Below are 21,716 nucleotides of genomic sequence, written 5' to 3' on the forward strand. Positions count from 1 at the left end.
GAAGAGATGCTTTTCAAATGCTGCTTGTAACTTGTCAGAGGCATAGGACAAAGTACTGCATTGGAAAATGTAAGGGATTGAAGATGAATATGGGTAATTACCCTTGAGGTCAGCTATCACTTGATTTGAGATAAGGATGGATGTTCCTGGTGGGAAAGTTTTGGGGCATTCAGGATATTGTGGAGCTGTGGCTGCTTCTGTTTTTGCATGAAATGCAAACATCTTTCTAGTTTCGTATGTGATTCCAACACTTTTCTCAAATTTTCTCTCTAACTCTGTTTTTAGAGACCCTGTATTTCTGGCTGTGTCAATGGATGTTCAGAGACAGAGTGAGTTGAAGAAACAGATACAGGTGAGAAGATTCTCTTTCTAAACACTTTTGTTCTGAAAGGGAAGGTGTCATTAATGCCTTTTTAGGACAAATGTAAGTCAAATAAGTCATAAGTAAATGAAAATATTCTTTCTCAACATGCTCATATTGCAGACATGTAACCTTTTAGCTCATCTGACAGTACATTCTGTAGATGCACCAACTGAATATGGTTGTCGCATGTGGACAACCGGCCCGTGGCACGTCATGAATGTTGCACTGCTGTAGGTATCGTCTCCAAAGAGATGATATTGAGTTTTGATGTACATTAAAATGCTTGGCATTCCTGCTTAGAGCATACCTAAGGCACGTAGATATTGACTTTTAACAAGCTGTGGCATTGCGTAAGCTTCATTGACGGTTAAACAAAAGTGGTTTTATGAGCACCTGATAGCTAAACAATCATTGTGTGCTGTTCACATTAAAAAAAACACGTCCATGAGTGTCATGCTCCCAACAAACATCCAAACTGTGAGCCGTTTCAGATAGACTCTGACAGTATATGTTTACAGATGAGTCCAGTTTTCATCTGGTCTGCTCTGGTGGCTGTGAAAGGGTCTATAGGCATCCAGGAGAATGTTTTAGTGATGCTTGTGTGACCCAATGTAAGGGGTGTAAGTGGTAAAGGTGTGGGGTGGCATTACAACTCATGGGAGAACACAACTCTTCATTGTTATTGGCAATTTGAATGGCATACACTACCGAGACAACATTGTTCGAGATCTTTGTGCAAATGCAGGGACGTAACATCACTATGTAGCAAGATGAAAGTCTGCGCACATGTTGCATGTGTTGTCAGTGATCTTTCAAGTCCGCAGACCATTGCTGTACTGCCATGGCCAGCTGTTTGTCCAGACCTCTCTCCCAATAGAACATGTCTTGGATGAGATGGAACAATGGCTACGATAGGAGCAGAACCAACCAGTAAAGCTAGGTCAGTTGGGCCAATCTTCGGTTAACATTTGGAACAACATCCTCGAGGCTGTTTTAAGTCATCTGGTGTCAATTCGCTGCCTCTGCCTCGCCTGTATCAACGCAAATGGTGGTCACATTTGATATTGACATTGTTAATTGAGTCATTACACCACTCATCTTTTAGGATGTGTATCTCTGTATGGGTATTGGTATGTATTTTTTCAATGAATTTGTTATGATAAAGAATGGTCTTTATTTGAAGCACAGTTAGTTTTTTCCTTTAGTATAGAATGGCACAGAAAATGGTTGGGCCATTATCAAAATATGTATCCTTTTTATGTCAGTAATATCTATCTTTCATAAAGTTTGAGATAGCCCTTAACTTTCATCCCTAATATTTCAGTGGGGAACCAAGTTCAAATACATCATCAGGATTTGCCTTGTCAGTGCTTTTTCTGCTTGTAGTGGTTCATACTCTGAAATTGTTGAAATAACACTGTCAAAAGACACAATATAATGCATTTTACAGTAAACATGTTTCAATTTTTATGTCTCATACATGAGTTTTTATGTTGTTATTTTATTAGAGGGATTAGAATCTTTAAAATAAACATACATTCCTCCATGTTTCTTTCTTTAAATGATTAAAAATAAGCAAAGCATGCCTGACTAAAAGGTTCCTGTCCTTGGTATTACCATTTGCTTAATTAGGTGTAAGAGTAATCCGACTTTATGTAGAAAGAAGGTAAATGAATGCTCTCTTATATCAATTCCTGCTACAAAACATCCTTACTTAATGTCCTTGCTGTTACTAAACATGTCCATGGTGTTACTTAACATGTCCTTGGTGTTACAAAACGTCCTTGGTGTTACAAAACATCCTTGGTTTTACTTAACATGTCCTTGGTGTTACAAAACGTCCTTCATGTTATTTAACATGTCCTTGGTGTTATTTAACATGTCCTTGGTGTTACTTAACATGTCCTTGGTGTTACTTAACATGTCCTTGGTGTTACAAATGTCCTTGGTGTTATTTAACATGTCCTTGGTGTTACTTAACATGTCCTTGGTGTTGAAAAACGTCCTTGGTGTTATTTAACATGTCCTTGGTGTTACTTAATATGTCCTTGGTGTTACTTAACATGTCCTTGGTGTTACTTAAAGCTCTCAACGCTACTGTCGAACCAGTTCGACAGAGTTTGTCACTAGCCGTGTTGCTACTGGCGAACCAGTTCGACAGGCGAATAGCATAAGGACACCCACAAACAAAACTCGCCATATCTAGTTACCAAGAAGGCTTTGTGTAACATTAAAATTACTTTTGACATGCATAAATGCTCAGCTTGCACAATATCAAAACTTTCAGTAGTTTATTTACCTCAAAAACAAAATACCGCGAGTTTAAAAAGTTTCGGCCAAACTTCTCGGCACACAACTACCAGAAACGGCCATTGTTGACTTTTGGCACTTCACGTTGAGCGGCATGCAGTCCGATATTTTCTTTATAATGTTATCATTTTTCATGGTTTGACTTAGGTCTATCTAAGAAAAGTCTTTATGAAAATCTTTTTTTAAAATTTTTATGACACTGACAATTTCTGGCACTTAGACAAAGAGTATTCAAGGAAAGACAGATATGTTTTTAATTGTAAATATGACTTTCCTTTATAATTCTTGTTTCATGATGACAGGGGACCTTTTACACACACCAGCTGAGGTAGTTGTGAGACTGATTGCATACAAAGGAAAAACAGGTTTGCAGCAGTATCTGTATATGCAAAATAGACCACATAAGGTGAACTAAAGTCATGGGGCGTGGCTTACCAGAAAAAAATACATCTGGCAAGGGTAAACATGTGTACAGGCATATATCTTTTCACTCCAACCAGAAGACTGAGATAGCATTTTCTTAGAAATATATGGCTAACTCACCAGCTAATGTGCCACCATGGTACTTGTGATTAAACAAACAAAAATTTCATGTACCGTTACAAGTAAGTAATGTATCATATTCATTTTAGAATTGTTTTATTTGGAAACAAACCACTTAATGCACAAGACGAATGTCCACATGAGTTTAGTATGTATATGTTAAGGATCTGATCAATTTATTCATTATTTATGGAATACTAAAATTAAATGACATAGTTACTTAAAATATTTACTTATTCACATGATTGATGTTCAGAGTGAAAGATAATAATTGTAGAATAAAATGTCTTTAAACTAAAGAAGTTTGATCAGTAACACTGTGCTGATGCATTGACCAATATTTAGTGTCCATACACACAATCATTGTGGAAAAAAATAACTACTAAATATAAAAATATAACATAAAATTTTAAAACCTGTAAACAGCTGTAAATAATTAAACAATTACAAATCTATAATCAATACACAATCATGGCGGTCTTCATATTTTTGTAATATATTTAGAAATGCTTCATTAAATTGTTCTAAGATCATGCTAGAATCTATGAATGTATTATGAAAGGAAAACTGTCCCAAATGTAATGTGGAACTAACACCGAAAATATGTATGTAGCATTTTGTTGCTTACCGTATTTGACGTAATTAGCGCCCCGCTCTAATGAGCCCACGGCGATATTTGCTAATATATTGGCTTGTGAACAATACCAATTACCACCCCTTCCGATAGATCAGTGTACACAACACTTATTTATTCGCGTATAATACGAACTCGTTTGTTATATGCACCCTTAATTATGGGCAATTAAATTCCGAAAATATTTATCTCTCGTATATAAACATTTCAGTCTGTCAGTATAAACCATGAAATTTATCTTTCGACTCTGTTTTTTTTCCACCAAAATAATCTAATAAGAGCCCCCTATTTCTAATTTTGAGAGCGCCCTGGGCGCTTATTAAGTCGAATACGGTATATATATCCTATCATATTCAACAGCGCAGGAATGTTATTTTGAAACACGTTTTGTCAAGCCCATTTTCACGTACCTGTTGTAGAGGGTGATATTAAATTGCTGATCGACGATATCCATAGACGTATTACATGGGATACACTTATAATAGTGAAACATATCACCGTGTACATTGCAGAAATATGAAACATGCCCATTCATATTCACCGTAACGTTGAATGGTGATTCATAAATATCAACAAAAGTTCAAATAAAAGATACCGCGAAACTTGCATGTGGCATGTTGATTTATCGTCTACCGTTTCCGGGTCACAGGAGCATGCAAGGTCAAACGGACTAAATAATACGCCAATTATATCGTCAAAGTCACATTTTTATTTCATATTAGTGGTGATTACTGATACTATGTATTGACTTATGTTTTTGCTGTATGTGATAGGCGAAATATTTCAAAATTTACTGTTACTGTTTTGGTACTAAATATCACCAGGTGACAACCCCTGTCTGTGACATCACATCCGGTGACCTTTGCACTTACTGAATTATTGTTATCAGAATTCACGATCTTTATTTTCGTTTTTCTCTCGTCATATTAATTTGAAAATGACAATCAAAACAACCTTCGATTGAGAAGATCGTCAACTATCGCCAAGGAATATTTATAAAGGCAATGTAAACTTTGTTGATATTGAAATAGCAAAGAGTTATTCAGAGGTTGGGTGAAGCGCGCCATGTTTGATTTTAGGATGTCTGCTAGCATCATGACATGGGTTGTTTATTTTTGTATATCGTAAATATTCAACCAAAACGCTTGAAATTAGTATCAGTGAATATTTATAAGTCATTAATTTTTTCCTGCAAATTTTATAACATGACACGTCAGATTAACCCGAATGTTCGTATTTCTGCAACCGACATGATGACCTCGAAAATTAAGTTATTTTTCTGTTTAATGTTTAGATAATAAAATTACTGAAATGGTTCGTAATTTACCATCGCGCTGTTATTTGCAGATGAAAACCCCCGAATTTTTACTCAATTAAAATTAAATTAATGTGACATGTAAGTAATCAGAAACAGTCTGACAATCTATGTACTGTTATTTGTTGTTATAATTTTCATTGAAAAGAACCGAAATAGGCAGAAATTCCGATAAATACTGTTGTCGTGCGTGATTTTGCGTCAGTCATGGCGTCACACATGATGGTAACTTTGACAATTTCTGTTGAAAATATCAAATCATTGCAATGTATCTATTTTAAATTCCCTAATTTTTCTTACTATTCTCTTCCCGTGCATATTCTGAAAATGTTGAGCCAATGTCTTGAAAGAATAGATGAATTGATAGCTTAAAATAGGAGAAAATGCTACACTGTAAAATGTGTATTTTGCTTTGTTAACATTTCAAACAAGTGCAGTTTTTCGAGCACAGCGTTTCGTTTTCACATCTAACATATTTTGCTTGATTTCATCCAGCCACTTTGTATTGGTGACAAAGACCATTGGTCATTTGATTCTTAAATGTATGAGGAATTCAAGGATGTGTGTATGGCAGCTAAGTTTGAAATATACTCGATGTTACAAGCGCCTCATAACCGGTGTACCTGAAACGTGATTTTGTAAACACTATCCAACATGGCGGAAAGTTCACTTCGGCGTTCGTGTTTTTGCGTATTTTCCAAAACATTCGAAACGATTCTCGGGTTATCGGAGACGTTTTGGAATGATCATCGGTGATTTCATTAAAGACAGATACCCGTGATCACTAATATGCTATTTTTGAAATTCATTTCTCCGAGTAAATATCCTAAATTTAGATTTCAAAACATGCTGTAAATAACGCCGTGAGTGGTGATTTAGTAATGTGTATAAAATGGCGACATTTACGATGTATCTAATTTTCAGAGGTCGTTTTCAGTAATTTTGCTTGGCCTAAAATGCCAGTGGATGATATCACAGAACAGGGAATTTCCCACCTTATTCAAAACTGTGAAGTGTATTTGTGTGGGTGATGTATTTTGAATTTTATTCGACTTCAAAGCGAGGGTTGTAGAGGAAGGACATATATGTCCCTCTGGCATCCAGGGGGTTAAGAAAATTTACAAATTTTGTGTTCGCTTTGGTCTTAACCTTGCTTTGATTGAAAACATCGGGATATATTTATATAGTACTGTGTAGTTTTCTATAATGAATAACTGTGCAAAATATTTCTTCAATTGGCCCTTGTTTAATGAGGCACCGACTGTTTGAAATCACCCACCCTCTTTAGAGCGCCTTATGCTAAAATTAATCCAGCAGGCAGGGGTAAAAAGTGTGAAAATAATTCAGCAGGCTAAAGGTTAATTAATATGTCCTTGATGGTACCACAAGTCAGCAATTATTAACTTTGAATGGGCAATGACAATGTCTTGTTCCATTGACATTACACCGCTTTTATCATATCAACACTTAAATTTGTATTTTCATTGAAACACTCCAACTTCGGGTTAGATGCAGCTAAATTCTTTGGTGTCACTTAATATGTCCTTGGCATTACCACAAGTTATGACTTTGAAGTTAGTGTTAATGGGTAAAACATGTCTTAAGAGTTATAATTACTATGGCATAACTCATATTAACACTTAAATTTATGAAAACACACTAACCTAGATTCCTTTATAATCACTAAATGTCTTTGGTGTAACTTAATATGTCCTCAGTGTTAACAGAAGTCAGCGGTATCAGCTTCATAGAAATAATGTCTGATGCCATTGCAAATATGCAACACCAACTATAGTGCATCATTTCCAACTGATAAATTATTGTACAGTGAAATAAAAGTCGTATGAGTAATGGTACTGTCTTTGGTGTTACCTCCTCGTCTTTGGTATTACAAGAGGAGATTTTGAAAATAATTCAGGTAAACACACATTGCATGGCATGATTTTAGACAAGTACAAACAACATGTTCAATAAATAAAGACTATTGAAATTACATCAATCATTTTGATAGTGTTTGGGACACAGAAAAGAGAAAATTATCAATTTTTATTTTTATTTCTCGCAAAGAGTGATGAACCAAGCTTTAAAACGTGATGATATTAAAAACTTACAAAATTATGTTTCTTTGTGTTGGCATAATTTACCCAACTATTTGTTAAGTTTAGATGTTTCTTGTAAAAACACTAAATGTTGGAATTTAAGTTTTATGTTTGTATTTTCAACAGGACCAAAAGGGGTACAAATTTTGATATTGACCCAGATTGTTAAAAATTAAGATATATTGATCAATTCAAAACCATTTTGAACCAAAAGCAATTTGTAAAGACATCATATTTAAACTAAAGATAAGTTAAATTCAGTTATGGTTGAGTAGTATAGGTAATGGGGGTTCTGGACCACTTCCACTGGAGCCGGATTCATATACCTATACCACCACTACAGGGGGGAATTTTTTATGCATAAATGATTATGCGATTCAACGATAATCATGAGATTAAGCTAAATTGACTCTAGCTCACCACCACCTGGAGCCTATGATATAAATTTTTATAGGTAATGGGGGTTCTGGACCACTTCCACTGGAGCTGGATTTATTACCTATACTGCTACTACAGATGGCATTTTTTATGCATAAATGATTATGCGATTCAACGATAGTCATGAGATTAAGTTAAATTGGCTCTAGCTCACCAATACCTGGGGCCAATCATTGCTTTAGATGAGCCTAAATGGTAATAAAAATATTCTTCATTATTTTTATCGATAAAGCGATATTCAACATTTTTATTAAGGTCTTCGTTCATTTTACTAGGAGACCAGACTATATAACTACACTCTTCTTGTAAATTGATAAGAAACATTTTGATAACCGTATTTGGTTGGTTTGACATCACTGATATAATAAAAACCTTGTGGTAATTCTCTCCATTTAATATTTTTTTCCATTATTATATATATTTATGTAAGCATTTGTCTAAATGTTATCAAACGATAGTAAGCAATCTATTTTTAATCTCCAACCAGTTCTTTGGTTTTTGCACGGAATAATTGACGCGCTTGTTGCCTCCCCTGTTCTATGAACTTTTTTTTCTCATCCTCGCTAATACCACTGGTCTTATGAGATTTTGATTGAATCTCCTGCTTCATTTCGTTGTATTTGGTGAGTTCCGACAGCACTAAACGAAACTCATCCTCGGATATCTTACAATCGGCCATTGCTGTCGAAATATGATCCTCAATGCTGTTCAACTTTGCTTCGGCGAGTATCCGAATACTATCATGTTTTAATGCTTTCTTTTGTAACCTACGAGAAATGAATTTTATCGCTATTCCTGCCAGTCCCGAGACTCCAGCGACTATTTCCATGCCGAGCACGATAGGCGCGGCGATTATAGTTGATAGTAAACCGACACCGGCTATACAGAGTCCCATGCCAGCTGCTACACACTAACACACTTTTTCATTTTGGCGGGATATAGGCCGCGAGTACGATACCACTATTTATTATCTTAGTTAAATTATGTCCCTTACCCATCATCGCATAAGGTGGGGTAATGACGATATTCAGTAGCCACTTGATGTTTGCTTCGACCATAGTCCCTTTATTCTCGGCATTGCGAATAATATTGTACGGAGTGGTTTTAAGGAGTCTACTAACGTCGACATCGCTTAAATCTTCTAGATTTTCCGGTAATGTAACTTCTTTCCGCTTGTATACATTATCGTGTAAGTGTCAAGCGTATAACTTACCATTGTTACCGGGTTTATCGAATCCTTCTGTGTCTCCGAGATTGGACAGCGCAATTGTATTACATTGTCGGAGCGTTCCAGGGCCTGATGCATCAACCATTATTTATAATATGGAGTGTTATACTTAAGTATCCTATATGTACAGGTTGGTGTTTTACATCTAATATAGAAATTTTGAGGTCTGAAATAATACCCCGCTTTAATATTTTATATTGTAATGACGAGAGATTCCGTTCTGCCACTATTGTATTTTTCATTTTTCATTGGAACACTTCTGAGCAGAGTTGAAGGACTTTCTAGTTGAATATTATTTGTCTTGCTTATTTGATCAAGATGGATGCACAACTCTTTATAGGGAACTAAATCGGACAATGTCTCTCCATCAAATGTTGACTTGAATATTGCTAAAATTCCGCGTGTAAATCAGTGTGTAGATGATAAGTTCCCTATAATCCGTACACCTTTTTCTCCATTGTCGAATTTCAATATCCCATTCGACTCATTTTGTGTGAGACTAATTCCATTAGGCTTAAAAATTTCATCATTGAGTGAGCTTACGCTGTAATACCCATCAGGTATAGTAATAATTCTATCTTTGTCACCCATTATTAATATCTTATTATTATCTTTCGCAGCACTTTTATTGGTCCACAGCGGGTATTATGTTATATCGCATAGGGCGTCTTCGAGTTGTCCATCCGGTTTATCGATAGTATGAAGCAGTTCAATAGACTTACCCTTTGTTATTCCCGGGAGTGTAACATACATATCAAATATACAATGATACTGTATCATAACTTAAATATGGAATCAACCATTATTTATAATATGGAGTGTTACACTTAAGTATCCTGTATGTACAGGTTGGTGTTTTACATCTAATACAGAAATTTTGAGGTCTGAAATAATACCCCGCTTTAATTTTTTATATTGTAATGTTGAGAAAGATTCCGTTCTACCGCTATTATATTTTTCATTTTTCACTGGGACAGATCTCAGCTGAGTTGAAGGACTTTCTAGTTGAATATTATCCGTCGTGCTTATTTGATCAAGATGGATGCACAACTCTTTATAGGGAACTAAATCGGGTAATTTAGATCCATCATTTGATGAAGTGATTACTATTATATCACCGATTACAAATCCAATTGTAATTGCAAAGTAGTTCACGTAAGGAAGTACACCATGTTCTCCAGGGTAGAATTTCAGTCTCCCAGTCGCCTCATTTTGTGTGAGACTAGCTCCCATAGGCTTAAAAATTTCATCATTGAGTGAGCTTACGCTGTAATACCCATCAGGTATAGTAATAATTCTATCTTTGTCACCCATTATTAATATCTTATTATTATCTTTCGCAGCACTTATATTGGTCCACAGCGGGTATTATGTTATATCGCATAGGGCAGTTGAAGCAGTTCAATAGACTGACCATTTGTTATTCCCGGGAGTGTAACATACATATTAAATATACAATGATACTATATCATAACTTAAATATGAAATCGAGATACATTACTAATCAATCGATTATAGTAACTGCCTCTGGTGCTGAATTTTTCGTTAAATTCCCTGATATCTTTGAAAATTACAGGGTCACGGCAACTAGCAACTAGCAATTTTGGCAGAATCAGTTAAACTTTGCCGTATGGTGTGCCACAACGGGATGTGGCGTATCTCTTTATGCTCCAGGATTTGAACTGAATAAGTCTGTTATAACATTTCACGTGTACTATCAGATTAGACGTATACTTAAAGAAATTAGTGCTCCATTACCGCAGGATCGAGCGTGGAATTCCACAAATAATAATTATGATAGGTCTGCGTATGAGCGTATTTGTCAGGAATTTGATGTTTCTTCGAGTAAAGATTGGCGTATTAAAGGAGCAACCATGGCCTAGGTGTTCCTTACACAGAGGAAAAAATATCCGTCAAAGAAGAAATTGATTATGTGTATAAAGAACTTAATAAACTAAATGTTAATTTTGGTAAGTTGTATGGTACCAGCACACTTTACGCAAGAATATATGATCATTGGCATAAAACCGATGATTGGTATAAAGGCTGGGAACTTTATAGTAACGATTGGAGAGGGGATATTATGAGTTTTAAGAGTGGTTTTATTTATATTGTTAAAAAATTTATACAAATGAACGATACCGCAGACGCTTGGAATGAATTTCTTAATGATAAAACGGAAAATAATTTTACTAACCCAGGATTTGAAAGAGTTAATGAATCGATAAGAACTTATGTATGGGCAATTCTCGGAGCACAATCGCAAACACGAACATCCATTATCGGTTCTGGGACGGCGCTCGATGCGCAAAAACAGTTTGTCTCAAACGTGGAGGACGCCATTAATTCACCAGTTGACATACCATCGTCTATAAAGCGTTTTCAAGATGCATTACAGTACGCTCAATCTGAAGTGGACTTTGTTTATGCACTGGGACTATACATGTCTCCGAGTAATATGGAACTTAAGATCGGTCAAGTGATAGGTTATAATAATAAAATTGTTATTGCTTCCGATCAACAAAAACCAGGTATAAATTCAGATATTAACGTCGAATTAATAACGCAAAGGATCACGGGCGAAAAGGGAATTGTCAAGCCACAAACACCACATGTTTCACAAACATCTACTGATGCACAAGTACCACTGCATATTGCGGCTAAAAATCAACAACATATCGATGAAAAAACAGCGCTTGTAGTAGGTGGAGTCGCGGCTGGTTTACTCATGATTTGGTTAAATAGTTCTTAGCGAATACGTACAACAGCCCTGCAATTGCTACGATCAACCCCCACAAGTTTTGACTAAGCCAAGTGGTGGTCTTAGCTAATAAATTCAATAGCCAGGAAACAACACTCCCTATTATACCGGGAAGTGCGGCCGCGGCTTTCTCAGCGAGCTTTCCCAGTGCTGAACCTAATGCTTTTAAATGCTTTTTTATCCACTCTTTATACCATCCGAGGTAGGCGGAGATCCTTCGTCTTCTAAGTAGGCGGAGATCTTTCGTCTTCTAAGTTACGCAATCTTTCTGCAACGCGGTGTCTACTGAACTCATCGCCCGCCTGTTCGAGTTTTGTTTTCTCTTTAGCTATATGCTTGTCGATTTCGGATAGCTTGGCTATATTATTGATGAGTTCTCCCCAAAATGTTTGCATTGCCTTGTCAAGAGCTTGTAATTCCCTAAGACTAAACTTTAAGGATGGTGATACCTGTAACTGAGGATCATCAATGGTGGTCAAGATTTCTCCGAGTCCGTTCGAGTACACGTTCGAGGCTGCTACCAAATCATTTGTATTATCGATTTCATCACGTGTATTCCTAAGAATCTTAGTAGTCTTCGCGGGAGCTCGTCCGTAGTCTACAAAACCTAATTTATCACGAACAAAATCGGTGCCATGTTTAGTGGCTAACGTAGACAAGGCTAGGGGATTACGAGTACGAGAATGCATAAGGTCAATATCCGGTTTGCCACGCAGTCGCAATATTCCTTTACGATCTAGCGTAAACTTTGAATAGTCACGACCTATTGTGTTAACATAATTTTTATCTTCTTTTACGGCATCATAATAAGCATCAACGGCTGGTTGTAAAAGTTCATCGTTAAGACTACTTAACCTGGTTTCATTAGTACCCTCTTCGGTTGTATTATGATTATCATTGTTATCTAAATAATCTAGTTCAAAATCACCCATTTTTATATTAAACATATGGTTATATAATTTCAATATAACAATGTCTTCGCAATACGGACGCAAGTTAAACCCACAACGTAGACTTCGAGATCCGTTAGGGGTCAAGGCAATTCGTCAGCCTGTAACTATAACTAATAACCCTAGTACCATCGATCAGAATCAAACGCTTTGGTTCGCTTTCCTTATCTCGGCGCACACGATGTGTTAGTTCCGGGAACTGTCCGACTAGCATTTACGATTAGTTTGACTTCTACCGACGTTAAGAGGGAGCCCGTTCAGAACATAGGTCGTGCTATCGTTAAGAAAATCGCGATTAAAATTAGCGGTAATGAGGTTTTGAGTATCGAAGATAGCGATGTATACTATAGTTACATGGATCTCAGGAGAACGGATAAAGAGCGGAAAATGGTGTTGATACCAACGAAAAAGATAAGGCCGTTGCCGACGCATTAGGTAACCGATTCTATGTTCCCCTAGACTTAGAATTACTAGATTCCCACATGCCCTTTTATCAAGCATCCCTAGGCGACAGGTTAGAATACGAACTCACTTTTAATGACTACGGTAGAGTAATCAGAGCTACTGAAGATGCTAGCTATTCCATTGACAATATCTCGCTCGAGTACGATATAACGGATCCCGAATTAGCCAGACAAATTCGTAACCATTATTCAGGAAGGTTAGCCATTTTGTACGATCGCGTGCTGCGACACCGAAAGATCACGAGGGCTAGAAAAGATACGAAGTGGAATATTAATCTAAACGTCCCCACGAGATCGTTGAAAGGTATTTTAATGTTGTTTGAGGACCCCTCCGATGCGTTTAAAAGAAATACCGAGAAGTTCTACAATCCCAAGATTACAAAAGTAGAACTGACTATCGAGGGCGTTCCTAATCAACTATATAGCCAAGGAATGCTAGCGTATCACCAGTGGGATGAGATTAAAAAACTTCCTTCTATAAAACGCTCCTCGGAAGTTAACGCGGTCGTGAAACATCTGTCTCTCGGGAGTGTATCGATGGGTGAATACCTCACCACGAAGTACGCGCTATGGCTCAACATGCGAACAACGGACGATGACCAACTACACGGCAGTGGGAGGAGAATAGAAAATGCTAGCGAGGGTGCCACCATACAGATAACGAAGCTTCAGGAATCAGCTGGTAAATTAAACATATATTTGTACGTGATTATGGATGCGCAACTTAATATACAGAAGGGGAGATTCGTGCAAGCAATCTATTAATAATCTTTTACCTAAAGATCCGCACTGCGCTATCATATGCGGGCAAGTGGGCTGCGGAATAACAGCTTTTATTCTAGATATTTTACAAAGTCATTATCGGGACATTTTCGATCATATTATTATTCTGTGCCCGACTATAAGCGTTAATAAAACATACCTATCGAGAGATTGGGTAATGAATGACGACGGGGTACACAGAGTCGATCCGGGCGATCGTTTAGAAGACTGTCTACGAGTATGTCACGAAAAATACAAAGGAACATCAACCCTTTTCGTAATAGACGACTGCAGCGCGAGTAAAGAACTCACAAAAAAAGAAAGATATGCTTTTGTATTTAGCATTCAACATAGCGTTTGGGTACTTACTCAAAAATACAACTCTGTCCTGAAAGATCTCAGAGAGCAGACCAAATGGGTAGCGCTGTTTCATTGCAAAGATCGAAATTCATTCGAGGAATGTTTACGCGAAAATGATGTGTTTTATACCAAGGGTGAACGAGATAAAGTCAGAAAACTGTAAGCGGCAACGAAGCACTGTAAACTCGTATTAAAAACCGATCAACCAGCTGCTTATGCAATTGCTTAGCAAAATGTAGCAAATATAGCAAAAATATGTCAAAAATGTAGCAAAATGTGGCTAAATTATAGCAAATTGAACATTAGCGGTTAATATGACATAAAATGTGGTTCGAAATCCTCATTCTTTCGCAACAGTTCATTATTACGGGATTTATTGGATATGTCATATTCCATTATGTTAGACTTAAATATCTCCTTAGGTATTACATTATGGAATGTGACGAACTCATCAAACAAATGCTCAAAGAATCTGAGCCTGATGTAGATAAATCTTTAGATAAACATAGAGAAAGACTCACGGCTTTGGTAGCCGGTGGAAAATGTTCCCAATATTTGGGAGAAAATTATACCATCGAATAAATTGATAACATGACCGACGAAGAAATTAAAAAACTGTACGTGCGTTACGAGTCTAGACTGGGAGCTACCATGACTAAAACAATAGGGTCAGCTATATTACAACTAAACACAGTCGTAGCTAGTACGTTTCTCCCTATCCCGGCAGAACATCGTATGTATTTATGTGAATCTCTTGAGAAAGACCCATTCATCGAACACGCTATAAGCGCAGTGAGCTGTGAGTTTTATCATAGATTCGGAATGTTTTTAGCTCCACTCACCACAGCTTTAATAACGGCTAGGTATTGTCAATTTAAACATACGTGCCCACTTAATAATATAAATGGAGAATCAACAGGTGACACCACAACAGATTGTGAAAGAGGAACCCCAGCAGATTGCGGAACAACTAGTGAATGAGGCAGTGAATGAGGAACCACAACATGTGAATGCACCACAAACAGAAAAACAACCCAGAGTTACTAAGAACCCCCCAAAAATAGCAACTGGGAGGAAGGGAGGACTGGCGAGGAAAGCGAAATTAATAAATAATTCAAATATTTATCCAGTTAAAACATGGGCACTAGTAGGAGTTGCTGGTATAGCGGCTGTATGGTTCTTTTATAAGACCGGAGAAGAGAAAACGTCACCCCTGATGCAACAACAAGTTCAGTTAGAGGTTAGTCCTCATATAATGCTATAAGAAGCATGACTACTCCAGTTACAGACGGTAAAATGTTGGTAAACGCAACTTATCATTCAGCGGTGGTCACCGGCTTGGCCATTGGCTATGCTCGTAATGGCTAAAATGATTACTAAAGCCACACCTCCCAAGCTAGATTTTAATAGTTTTGACATCGGTATGATGGTTCTGGATATTGGATCAGCAATGGCAACGAAGGATATGCTCATCAAATAAGGACTTATCTCGGAAGACATAATGAAGTAATTAAACATTTGAATATTTTATATGGCATCAATTGCGATGATGGTAGGTGGAGCTGTTGTTAATGCTCTAGCTTTTTCGGGGAGTAATTATTTATTTTCTAGTATGAGGGAATCAAACGCTAAAGAAGTTGAAGAGGAGCGTAAACGACATAATAAAGCTTTAGAACATCTCCAAGAAGCCCAGTTACAATATACGCGGCAGAGAATTAAGACATTAGACTTTATTCATAAAGAAATGCTTAAGGAAGGACATTCAATTCAAACGTTTAAGAATGTCGAATATGCCATGGAAGAATACTACCTGGTTTTTGGGAAAAAACTAGACCCAATACCAAGACCAACAATAAGTCAGTTTTATACACCGTCAGAGGAACAAAAGAACAGCGAGGTCGCATTTGTGATTATTGGGTTATCTGCTGTATTGATTTTCAGCTATTCAATAGTGTAGCTGTGATATGCATTTAGACAAATGATATGATAGATGTATAACCATGAATAATTGCAAATTTACACTCATGGGGAAGACGACTCTATGTAACCGACGCTGTGTTGATATTTACTGCGGTATACACAATTATTACATCAGGCGCGGACACGTAAACTATACGTGTTCTGAATGCGGGATAGGGGTCAAAGGTCGTTATTGTTTATGTAAGAAACACGGTGCTGATAGGGTCAGGAATCAGATTATTTATGCTAGGAAGAGAGATTACATCAATGAGAGGAATAGGTTGGGGAGAATGAGAAAAGCTGAATTGATTACCTTACTCGGTTTGGAATACAACAAACCCCAGACTGTTAGAGAACTCAAAGCTCGAGCGAGAAACAGTGGGCTGAGAGGTTATTCTCGAATGAGAAGAGCTGAATTGATCGCTTTACTAGATAATAATGATGATGTTGATGATATTCAACAACAACAACAACAAGAATTAATATTTGTACCCATATCCGCCGGCGTTGGTAAATATCTAAGAGGTTGGAAGATGGATATTAATTCCAACATGGAACAACGATATTAAGCCCATCATATCCAGCAAAATTAACGAGGAATTAGATGATTTACATAGTATAAAATACCAGCTGACGATTAAAATGTTATTGAGTAAAAGTAACACAGACCATAGCGTCGAATATACCGAAGCATATTTCCGTAGGAATCAAGAAGTTATAACCGAATCCGATACTATAAACGCATCATTAGATACATCAATTCAGAGGATACAGGAAACTTTAGAACGTTGGACTAATAGAGGTTCGGGTTGGGGTGTGGATAAAATCGATAGTTTATATTTAGATGTAGCAAATTATATGCCCTTCAAAGGTGGATCTTATATAGATTTACCCCCGTATTATAAGAAGAAAAAAGCCATAATTAACGTAAAAAATAAATCCGATGACTGTTTAAGAATGATGATAAGATCTGCATTGTTCCCCGTAGACAAGAATCCGGATAGACCTTCTAGCTATCCCCAAAACAATGGACTCAACTTCGATGGTATAGACGAACCTACACCAATATCACAAATTGATAAGGTGGAAAAGCAAAATAATTTAGCTATAAATTTTTCGGACATTCTAAAGGAATTGTTGTACACAAGATAAGCACCGCTCCAGAACATATTCCCAGAATCAATTCATTTTTGATCGAAATAGATGGTTAATATCATTATACGTGGATAAAGAGTTTAAACAGGGTGTTATACGATCAAACAAAACATAAGGAAAAGAAATATTTCTGCGAAAGATGCCTACATGGGTACAGCAGACAAGATCTATTAGAAGAGCATAAAGAAGACTGCAGAGGTGTTGGACAGAATGCTATCAGGATCGATATGCCTAAAGAGGGAAAAAATATATAAAAAATTTGAACATTATTGTAATCAAATGCCAGTACCATACGTAATTTACGCCGACTTCGAAGCGCTTATCAAACCCATATACCAAATACTGATAGTAGTTTTGCGTACAAAACTCAAGAACATATTCCTTGTGGGTTTGGATATATAGTTGTAAGGTATGATGGGAAAATAAACACTCCCGTGATTTACAGAGGTCCCGATGCAGCGGGAAAGTTCCAAGAATATCTACAAAATGAAGAGAGAATAATCAGGAAAAATTATTGTGTAAGAAACCCATGAGTATGACGATAGATGATTGGAGGGCCCACAAGAAGTAAACGAGTTGTCACGTTTGTAATAAACCCCTGCATGGGGATTCCGTAAGAGATCATTGCCACGTCACAGGTAATAATCGGGGAGCCGCGCATAACGAGCGTTACTTGAAACGAAAAATGAATTCTCAAACAATACCCATCCCCGTTGTGTTTCACAACCTTAGGGGATACGATTCACATCTCATTATGCAAGCTATCTCAAAGACCGACGGCGGTTTAACGTGCATTCCTAACAATATGGAAAAATACATATCGTTCTCGTTGACTAAACCTATACATTATAGGGACAAGGATGGGAAATCTAGAATAAAGCAAAGAAATGGGCTTAGATTCATAGACTCCGTACAGTTTCTTTTATCTTCCCTGGACAATTTAGCTAATGCGAACAATCCCGATGACTTCGCAATAACAAATCAATATACCGATAAGATAACTCGTCATCTGTTGCTGAGAAAAGGTGTATATCCTTACGAATATATGGATGATTGGTCTAGATTCGAAGAAACTGAATTACCACCCCTCGAATCATTCTATAGTAACTTAACAGAATCTAAAATAACAGATGCCGATTATGAACACGCTCTGACGGTCTGGGATAAATTAGGTTGTAAGAATTTAGGTGATTATCACGATCTGTACTTAAAAACCGATGTACTTTACTCGCCGATATATTCGAGATATTTAGAAAGACGTGTTTAAAACAATACGGCTTGGACCCGGCATGGTACTATTCCAGTCCCTGACTGTCGTGGGATGCATTGTTGAAGAAGACCGGTGTAGAACTAAAACTACTCACAGATTACGATATGCACTTGTTTATTGAGAAAGGATTAAGAGGTGGTATATCGATGGCAGCGAAAAGGTATTCTAAGGCTAATAATAAATTAGTGGAAGGATACGAATAAAGGGTACATACTAGAAGTTGACTTGGAATATCCAAGTTCGTTACATAAAGGCCATAACAGTTATCTGCTAGCTCCCGAAAGATTAATGGTTAATAAAGATTGGATGTCGGAATATCAACGCTCCTTGATGGGTAATAGTAGGTTAGCTAACGTAGAAAAACTCGTACCAAATTTGATTGATAAGACAAAATATATAGTTCACTACAGAAATCTCCAGTTGTATCTATCGTTAGGTATGAAACTAAGAAAATACACAGAGTTCCAAAGTTTGATCAAAGCCCTTGGATGGAGCCCTATAAAAGGCTGAACACAGATTTAAGAAAGATAGCTACCAGCGATTTCGAAAAGAATCTGTATAAGCTCATGAATAACTCGGTATTTGGTAAAACTATAGAGAATCTAAGGAAGCGTGTTGATGTTAAATTAGTCAGATCTAATGAGGAAGAAAGACTCAGGAAACTTATAGCCAGTCCGGCTTTTAACAGAAGCAAGATATTCGATAACGACTTATCCGCGTTGCATATGCAGAAGAGTAATATAAAATTCAACAGGCCGGTGTACATCGGTATGAGTATTCTTGACTTGTCAAAACACTTAATGTATGACTTTTATTACAACGAACTTAAGAAGCAATACGGCAATAGATGCGAGGTGTTATATACCGACACAGATTCTTTGTTGATGGAAATACAAACCGAGGATGTGTATAAAGATATGGCAGAAAAAATAGATATGTACGACACGAGCGATTACCCTAAAGATAATCCACTGCACAGCGTAGTAAATAAAAAGGTATTAGGTAAGATGAAGGATGAATGTGCTGGGACCCCTATAGCAGAGTATGTGGGATAAAGACCTAAGATGTATTCTATAAAAAAGTCCGATAATGGAGAGATAAGAAAAGCTAAGGGTGTAAAGAAGTATGTGGTAAAAAAGCATATCAAACACGAACAGTATAAAGAATCATTATTCAACGGTAGAACGTTCAAACACGAGATGAACTCTTTAAGAAGTTACGATCATAGGATATATGGATTAAGAATGAACAAGACATCATTATCCCCATTAGATACAAAGAGATGGATTGATAATGATGGTGTAACTACCTATGCTTATGGTTATGGTGGTAATACCGTACCGTCGGGAACTATGAACAACTCTTCTCGTACAAATACCCTACCCGGTCCATCTTTAAGATAATAAAGAATAGGCTCTCCTTCTTTCGTAACCAATCGACTAATGTTATACATCTTAAGGGACCAAATCGGATCGGTTGCGCGACGTAAATCTCCTTCGAGTTCACCTGGCTGGTATAAATATCTTACCCTTACTCTGTCTGGAAGTTTTCGTTGTTTGCCTCTCCTCGGTGCTGAAGATTCGGAAGTCACTGATTTCTTTTTAATAGCATCGGATGGTTTCTTCCCTATTAATCTCGTCACTTCATTATTCAGCGCTGATACAACGGCTGGTAATCGGATCTCAATCGCTCGGATTTCATTTCTATCCCATATGTCCTGTTAAATCTTTCAACGATAGCTTGACTACGGTGGGCCTCTCTTTCACCACAGACGATTTCGACATCGTGCTTTGTTAACAGTTTAGTTACCGATCCCATAAACTCGCGACCGGGATCTACTTGAAATAGCTTAGGCCATTTTAGTGGTCCACGTTTATATATGCGGCTCAGTGCATTAGCTACTTCTGTTGAATCTTTCGAGGTTAATGGCTCAGCCTCTTTGTATCGACTAGCCACATCCACTACTGTTAAAGCGTATTTATACATTTTGCGTTTTATCTTATCGTGGGGAAGAAACAAGAGGTCAGCCTGATGAACTTCATTCGTTGTAAAAATATCAAACTTCTTCCTTGGTATATAACGCGGTGGCGGTAAATATATTTGCCACAACGCTTGTTTCTTTAACCAATCCTTGGCCACATCTTTAGATACCTTAGCCGCGGTGGCTAATTTTTTTATTGCTCCTATACCTTTCCAATATCCTCGTGGGCTATAGTAAATTTTATTCATTATTAATTAATATTAATGTTTCGTTTAATACAACTCACGACTATCGTTAAATCGCATAGTCATTTTGGCATAAAAAATGCCACCTGTAGTAGCAGTATAGGTAATAAATCCGGCTCCAGTGGAAGTGGTCCAGACCCCCATTACCTATAAAAATTTATATCATAGGCTCCAGGTGGTGGTGAGCTAGAGTCAATTTAGCTGAATCTCATGACTATTGTTGAATCGCATAATCATTTATGCATAAAAAATTCCCCCTGTAGTGCTGGTATAGGTATATGAATCCGGCTCCAGTGGAAGTGGTCCAGAACCCCCATTACCTATACTACTGGTTGGGAAAAGAGGTTGTGTGATAGAAAGAAAAAGTTTCTTTGAAAAAGATTGTTGTGTGGACAATGACTGTTGCATATGTTGATGAATTTGATCTAATTCAAATATGTCAGTATCAAATAAGGTCAGAGGTCAAATCAATCCATGCAATTGGGATATGATGACATGCAACAAGTCACCAATGTCATTGAATATGCCCAACAATATTTTGAATATTATTTTTACTAAATATAGCCTGTGGCGGTGGATTTTATAGCAAGCGATAGTTTATGAAAGCACATTTTTTCAACATATTTTCTATTTCGTTTTTTTTCGTAATTTAAGTGGCTAAAATGATTGTAAATGGGAACTAATATACATATATTATTTTTTTGGTTCATTAATTTTCATTATAATGCACAGGAATGCAGTTTATTTAAAAATTGGTATATTAGGTATATTATATTGGTGCTGAACTCATCCACATGTCACCTGTGTTAGGGTGGGTTACCGCAAACTCTATCCTTAGCCCTTGTATCCCCTTTACAAGCAATCACCCCTTCACAATC

At 37.0% G+C, this 21,716-nt stretch overlaps 1 protein-coding gene across 1 annotated transcript in view; it reads left to right on the top strand.

Moving 5' to 3' along the window:
- Positions 1-21,716, top strand: part of LOC139477946 (structural maintenance of chromosomes protein 5-like) — a 243,022-nt gene that overhangs the window by 143,530 nt on the left and 77,776 nt on the right. The window contains exon 15 of the mRNA XM_071260398.1: positions 286-352. Coding sequence (XP_071116499.1) covers positions 286-352 — 67 coding nt within the window. The remainder of the gene's footprint in view (positions 1-285; positions 353-21,716) is intronic.

Source organism: Haliotis cracherodii, unplaced genomic scaffold (genome assembly GCF_022045235.1).
Source record: "Haliotis cracherodii isolate W230 unplaced genomic scaffold, xgHalCrac1.p SCAF_1, whole genome shotgun sequence".
Taxonomy (NCBI): Eukaryota; Metazoa; Mollusca; class Gastropoda; order Lepetellida; family Haliotidae; genus Haliotis; species Haliotis cracherodii.